Source organism: Sardina pilchardus, chromosome 1 (assembly GCF_963854185.1).
Source record: "Sardina pilchardus chromosome 1, fSarPil1.1, whole genome shotgun sequence".
In the NCBI taxonomy this organism is placed as follows: domain Eukaryota; kingdom Metazoa; phylum Chordata; class Actinopteri; order Clupeiformes; family Clupeidae; genus Sardina; species Sardina pilchardus.
This window is the reverse complement of record NC_084994.1, coordinates 6,342,463-6,349,585: the sequence shown is the minus strand read 5'-3', so window position 1 is coordinate 6,349,585 and position 7,123 is coordinate 6,342,463. Positions and strand designations below refer to the sequence as shown.

The 7,123-nt window shown below is 38.8% G+C and overlaps 1 protein-coding gene across 1 annotated transcript; it reads left to right on the top strand.

The window, feature by feature from the left end:
* Positions 1–235: 235 nt before the first annotated feature.
* On the top strand, positions 236–6,742 carry LOC134063359 (interferon-induced protein 44-like). The gene is made up of 8 exons (XM_062518872.1): positions 236–323; positions 1,049–1,094; positions 1,387–1,420; positions 1,517–1,715; positions 2,941–3,093; positions 3,191–3,362; positions 3,986–4,086; positions 5,076–6,742. Exons 1-8 carry the CDS (start codon positions 321–323, stop codon positions 5,313–5,315), a joined length of 948 nt encoding a protein of 315 aa, XP_062374856.1. The 5' UTR covers positions 236–320; the 3' UTR covers positions 5,316–6,742.
* The last annotated feature ends 381 nt before the right edge of the window (positions 6,743–7,123 follow it).

The window sequence follows — 7,123 nt, the reverse complement described above, 5'->3', positions numbered from 1 at the left end:
AAAACTGTAAACAATACTTTTTAAATTTGTGAAGTATGTATTCACATTTTAATAATGTATTACCCCTGTGAATTTTGCACAGACTTGTGTGTGTGTGCGCGTGTGCGCATGGGCACAGATTAACAGATGGAATGCATGGCAGACATGAACCTGAAGCTGCTACTGGTTAAGGAGCCAGGTGACATCAGAGCAGGCGTAATAATCTTTGATCAGGAATACATATCTTTGCAGGAGGGAGATTTTTCACTGTCGATACTCGTTTGTCCAGCAGGTTGACATTTTCTGTGAACGATTAAACAGAAGTGGACTAAAAACATATAATGGTAATGCATTTCCCCTCTCTTATGTTTGCCTGTGTGTGTGTCAGTGCAAAGAAAGAGTAGTTGTGTGTGTGTGTGTGTGTGTATGGTGTGGAATAAAATGTCAATACAAATGTTAAAAACAAAATTAATACATCATTTTATTTACTTTATTTATTTGTTTTTATTTTGGAACAGAATTCGTATTTTGTGTGTGTTTTGTTTCCCTCATACATTACAAGTGAACATTCCATTTTGTATAATAATAAATGTTTTAGTTCAGATTTACTTTTAATACGCTTGGGAAGAATGTGCATCTTTTTTTTCAGTATTGGAGTATCATCAACACAACATCAATTTCTGTGCAACATCAATTGTTAGAATAGTGAGGGTCTTCCTGAGGCTGACACTACTGTGTTTCTGAAAGTTGACATTGGCCGGGTTTCCCAGATTTGTTAAGAAGCTCTCAAGTGCTCAGAACTTCTTAGGAGCGTTCTACGAGCGTTTCTTTCTGGGAAACCCGGCCATTATTAATATCATGTGATGAGGCCTATGAGAGACTGTGCCTTAGTGGTTCTCTTTGTATCCCATTGTCATTATTTTCATATCTGGTTATTACATATTTTTACCGATTTTGAGTATATTTGCTACTAGATTATGATATTATCATTATTTTTTAACTTATAATTTCCAACCTGTTGGTCGAATCGTGTGATCCACACCATTTCCTCTTTGCTTTTATCACACAGGACAAAAAGTCCTGGTTTGGTAAATCCAATAAGTCTGCTAGTGCATGTGAGTACACACACACGCCCACCCACCCACCCACACACACACACACACACCATGGCATATACAGTAATGATGATACATTAATGATTAATAATGATTGCTATGAAATGTGAAGACAAGAAGACAAACTGTTTGATGAGATTGATCATCCTGAAAAATGTTGCTGCACTAATTTAGCTAAACGTAGTCAAATAAATGACAGTCTGCTAGTCTCATTCTTCCTTCAACACACACACACAAACAAACACAAACATAAAATGTTGTGAATTATGTGAGTTGTTGTTTTGTCTCACAGTGTTGGAAAATGATTGGCGTAGCATTAAGTGGGGGTGAGTGGAATATTTCTTTATACCAATGTAAAAATGATTATGATTAATCTTGCTACAACACCTGCTATATCACCCCATTCATATGCTTTGTGGCAGTGAGGAAGACAAAATAAGAAAAGATCTGAAAGAGATGAAGGTTAGGAACCCAGAAGTCCAGCATCTGCGTATTCTGGTCCACGGTCCAGTGGGAGCAGGGAAGTCCAGCTTCATCAACTCCATCGACTCCATCTTCCAGGAGCGCATGACTAGTAAAGCGATAGCCCAAACAGCAACTGAACGCAGTTGTACTAAAATAGTAAGTTTCATGTCAATACTCACACTTTTAAGAAATTGTTTCTTTTCGGAATTCCAGCACTGTAAATTGTCTGTGGATTGCCACTTGAAATTGGAGGTTGTAGTGAGGTGTCCTTAACATTGTAAAATATGTAAAATAACTTATAAGTACTTTCTTACTCGCCACAGCAAGGATATCTGCGCCCAAGCCTGTGCCTCTCCCCAATACAGTCCCAAGTCAATATTTGCCTATAGGAAACTTTTTGACTCCACAATGTTCAAAGATTGTTATATTAACTAGGGTAATTAAGCTGGTTGCTAGGATGTTGTTAGAGAATATATGGTAGTTTCTATGCCAAATAAAGCTGTTGCTATGCTGGTTTGCTAGGGTAATTATGATGGTTGCTATGGTGGTTGCTACTGTAGGTGATAGACTAGATGGGTTGAGAGTCAGATAGTTTAATGAATGTGTATATGTAGAGAGTTTAATAGTGATAGATAATGTAATGGATGAATGAATGGTTGGAGTGGATGGATAGATAGAAAGTAGTGGGAAGTGGTTTGTAATAAAGGAACACTTCACCGTTTTTTCATATTAAATGTTAAAATGTTATTCCCTTAAAGAGACCCTATGCAACTTTTTCATAGTCATAAAATCGCTTAGAAATCGTTGTTTTGCTTGACTGACCAGTTTTATCGAAAACAGTCACATTTCCTCCCGCCCCTAGTGTCCCTCTCCGCTATTACAACCTTGCAACTTTCTGATAAACGATCGTCTGCTGTTTACATCTGGAAGTCAGAGACGCCTAAGGAACAAGAAGAACCACGCTTGCAATTTATATATTTATATATAGCCTATATGTATAAATATACACGCTAAAGCTGTCGGGGAAGCTCTGCAGAGAAATATGCAAGCATAAAACGAGCGAAAACGAAAAACGAAACTGAAACCAGAGATGAAATCGCCAATCCTGCATTGTTCCTCTTTAACTAAGAGGAGTTGATACATACCTCACTGGCTCTGGCGCGCAGTAATATCCTCACTCTTGCACTTTCAGTTTCACTTTGGAGTGAGGATATTACTGCGCGCCAGAGCCAGCGAGCTTGATAGCTTACGGAAAAAGTGGTCAGCAGAATAACAATGAGAAGTCAAGAAAGAACATGCAGTGAATTTTCATGTACTGCAATTACTCTGAAAATTAATTAATTACATATCGTCGCTCAGTTTTCATTTGTTGACATTTCAGTTCAAAGTCCACGGTATCAGAGACGGTAAGACCAGAGAGTTCCTGCCCTTTAGCCTGTGTGACATCATGGGTCTGGAAAAGGGCCCTACTGAAGGCCTGCATCCTGACGACCTCATCAAAATTTTAAAAGGTCAAATAAAAGATGGCCATAAGGTAATAATATAGACACACACACTATTTTGCCATCTTTTACTTACTTCAGTGCATCCAGTCATTTGTCTTTTGTCTGCGCTGGGATTTCTCGCTTCAGTTTAACCCTGTGAGCTCCTGTTCAGAAACGGAAGAGAACTTCGTCAGCAGGCCCACTCTGAGTGAGGAGATTCACTGCCTTCTAAGCGTCATTCCAGCGGACGTCATCGGTCTGATGAAAGATGAGGACTTTACAAAGATGAGGCAAATTAAAGATCAGGCTAATGACATGGGTAAGTGACAATCAACATGTTCATGTTATTTCTTAATATGACAAGATTATCACACAATACATTGAGAAGCCTTTTGTTCCTCAATCATCCTCAACTCTTCCTCGCTGTATTGCACCTTCTAGTCACGAGCATCCGATATGCACACCAGGTCTTCAAAATCCCCCTTTATTTTACCAAATCTGCCATTGCTGTTCCCTATCAGCTTTCTCCGCAAAGCAAGAGCCTATATGATATCCCACCATTTGGAAAATTAGGCTGATTTGATTTGACATGAAACTACACTATCATTCTGGCGTAATAATCAAGGAACATATTTTCAGAACACTGTTTTCAGGTGCTGCGTGATATCACTGCACCCATGGTTTTAAAAAAATTCTAATCGGTGAAGTATTCTTATACTAAATACCAAATAGATTATTTTGATCTTAAAGATAAAAGATTAATATGATTTGGTTAGATTCTTTTTTTGCGGTGTAGGGGCAGACTCCAAAAGATTGAGCTTAGTATAGTGATAGCCAGACCCCCCCCCCCCCCCCCCCCCCCCAGTATATGACAAATATAAAACAAAGACAAAATAAAAGTCATGAGTGAAAAGTCATAAAAGTCAGGAATTTCTCCTACAGGAATCCCTCAGCTTGCAATGCTAACAAAAGTGGAGCTGGCCTGTCCAGAGGTCCTGAAAGACTTAAAAGTGGTCTACAAAAGCAAGAAGATCAAGGAGAAGGTATATTTTCATATGAGTGTTATACACATATGGCTTGTGTGGCTTATTTGTTTATATTAAGGTATGGTAACTTATGGTGCATGTCATGTTATTTTTCTTGTGATTAATCTGAAATATGATTGATTAGCAAAAATTGTCTATGTAATACATTCAAAAGTGTTATCAATATTATACCAAGATAGGGTTGTTGAAAATAATAATTTTCACAATGCTTAGTGTTGCAAAAGAACATTTTTACATCGATGCAGAATTTGTTATTATTGATGGTGAAGAAAATATCTATAGGCTATCATTTTTAAAAAAACTACCGTAAGTAGAATTGGTAAGGGAATTGGTAAAATGGTAAGGGAATTCAAAGAGCACACACTGCTCACTGCAAAAACAAGCAAATTTGTATGCCACGTTGAGTACAATTGTCATGCTAAGACTCCAATAAATTAGTCAGTCTTCTTAAATTGAATCAAAAATAATGTTTGAAGACAGTACCATCTCTTCATAATAGAAACAACACCATATTGATTTTTTAATCTTAATAGAAGGTTAATTACACTTGGTTAGATTTCATTTTTCGCAGTATAGCTTAACGTGCAGACAAAGGTGGGTAGGTGGGGGTGGGGTGGATGAGTGAACTGAAAGGAGATGGATGTTGGCTTCAGATTCCAGTATATATTAGCCTGGGTGTTCCCATCTTGCCTTGCACAGTGATTTCATTAACGCTGCTATAAGACAGTCTGGAAACTATCGCCCTAATTTTTGTCTGAGATAGGGGACCAATCACAGAACAGGGGGGAAAGCAAGACAATGATGAGCTATGCACAGACGCATTTGATAGACATTTGTGGCGCCCAATGAACGGATCTGGGCTTTTTTTTTTTCAAATACGAGAAAATGAACGTCTGGTTACCAGACCATGTCTCATTTGTGAAGTGCACTAGGCGCTAGCCAGGCTAAGTATACTCTTAGGACGTCTTCCCTTTTCTTCTTTTCAGATGCAAGAGTGCAGTAACAGCCTGGGAGTTCCCATGAACTGCATCTTCCCAGTGAAGAACTACCACGAGGAGATTGATCTGAACACAGATGTGAACGCACTTCTGCTGTCTGCACTGACACGCATCCTCGATTTCGCCAATGATTACGTGGAAGATAAGAAGCCTCCTGCTCCTGCCAACAGGAAGAGCAGCAGCGATGAACAGCACAAGTCTAGACTCTACCCTGACCTTACACACTAACCATCAGCACTAGACTCTACCCTGACCTTACACACTAACCATCAGCACAAGACTACAATAGACTCTGCCCTGACCTTACACACTAACCATCAGCACAAGACTAGACTCTACCCTGACCTTACACACTAACCATCAGCACTAGACTCTACCCTGACCTTACACACTAACCATCAGCACAAGACTACAGTAGACTCTACCCTGACCTTACACACTAACCATCAGCACAAGACTACAGTAGACTCTACCCTGACCTTACACACTAACCATCAGCACAAGTCTAGACTCTACCCTGACCTCACACACTAACCATCAGCACAAGACTAGACTCTACCCTGACCTTACACACTAACCATCAGCACAAGTCTAGACTCTACCCTGACCTTACACACTAACCATCAGCACAAGTCTAGACTCTACCCTGACCTTACTCATTAACCATCATCACAGTCTGGCAAGCTTCCTCTGTCAGTCAGACCCATAAATGGGTGGAATAATGTCCCAAGAGTGTTCCCTTGAGGTCGTAATACTTTTGTCAAACCATAAAATCACCTCAAACCATAAAGGATTAACTATGGTCAAAGGACGCCGTAAATGTGAAACTTCTAGATCTAAATATCCAGTTGTCACAGCTATCATGAATGGGTGTTTGTTAAATCAGATATTCAGTGGAACGGAAAATTGTTTGCTGGGAAGTGACTTATTTATAGCCTACATGGAGCATCATAGCTTTCCCCCAAAGTATTTTAACCATAATGAAAATGTGTCACTGTTTAACAAAGACCAGGGAGTAGGAATTCAGATGTTCAGTTCTTTTATGTCTGTGACCTGTGAAGGCCTACTGATGGCAAAACAAACCAGCAGCTTTGTCAGAGTCCTAACGCTATTAGCCTTTCATAGATTTAGCATAGATTTAGTTACCTCAGCCAAGGAGATTATGTTTTTATCGGGGTTTGTTTGCTTGTTTGTCTGTTTGTTTGTTTGATAGCAAGATAACTCAAAAAGTTATGGATGGATTTCGATAACATCTTCAGGAAAAGTCTGAAATGGCCCAAAGAACTAACTATTACAACTAGCCTATTACATTTCGGGAGTGATCCGGATCACCGTCTGGATCCAGGAGACGCGAGGTGGAGGTCTGTGCTCTCGGAGTGCTTTTCTAATTCTTCATGCTTCATTTTTATCATAATGTCTTTCTTCATATTTCATTTCTGTAGAACAGGTGAAGGGGATAAAAGTACAAATCATATCTGGGCCGCATTTACAGTGACTATCGTTCAATGGAACATACGTTATCTTTTACATCATAAAGCCTATCAACACTAAAAGCTAAGACAGATATTCAAACAGTTTTGGAAGTTTGTTTTGCTTTATATACTCGGTTTTGACTTTAATATAAAAGCGTGTAAGAAAATAATAAACATCTAATATCACACTTGCATTTTGTGTTCAGTATGGCTGGAATCTAAAACTTCTCATAATAGGCCAATTTCTTTGCATGGAAATAAATGTTTGTTTTCACTGCAATTTCAAATTCAAAGATCTAAGATGTTTTGATGCAGATAAGAGGTTATTTTCACACACATTTTGTAATTACATACATATCAACATCATACATACATCATACATATATACATATCAAAACAGTGATCTTGCGTTTACACATTTTACAGTGAACATCATTGTGACAAAGATGAAGTTGTTGTGTTTGATTGAGCCCAGTCTCTACCTCTGCCGTAGAGGTTTTAAGTTTGTGCTGGTTGGTCAGTATCTTGTGGTCCATGCCAAATTTCTGCAGACGTCGCAGAAAG

Coding starts and splice junctions, on each gene's coding strand:
- LOC134063359 (XM_062518872.1), top strand. Junction 1,421..1,516: donor TGGCGTAGCATTAAGTGGGG/GTGAGTGGAATA, acceptor GCTTTGTGGCAG/TGAGGAAGACAAAATAAGAA. Junction 1,716..2,940: donor AACGCAGTTGTACTAAAATA/GTAAGTTTCATG, acceptor TTGACATTTCAG/TTCAAAGTCCACGGTATCAG.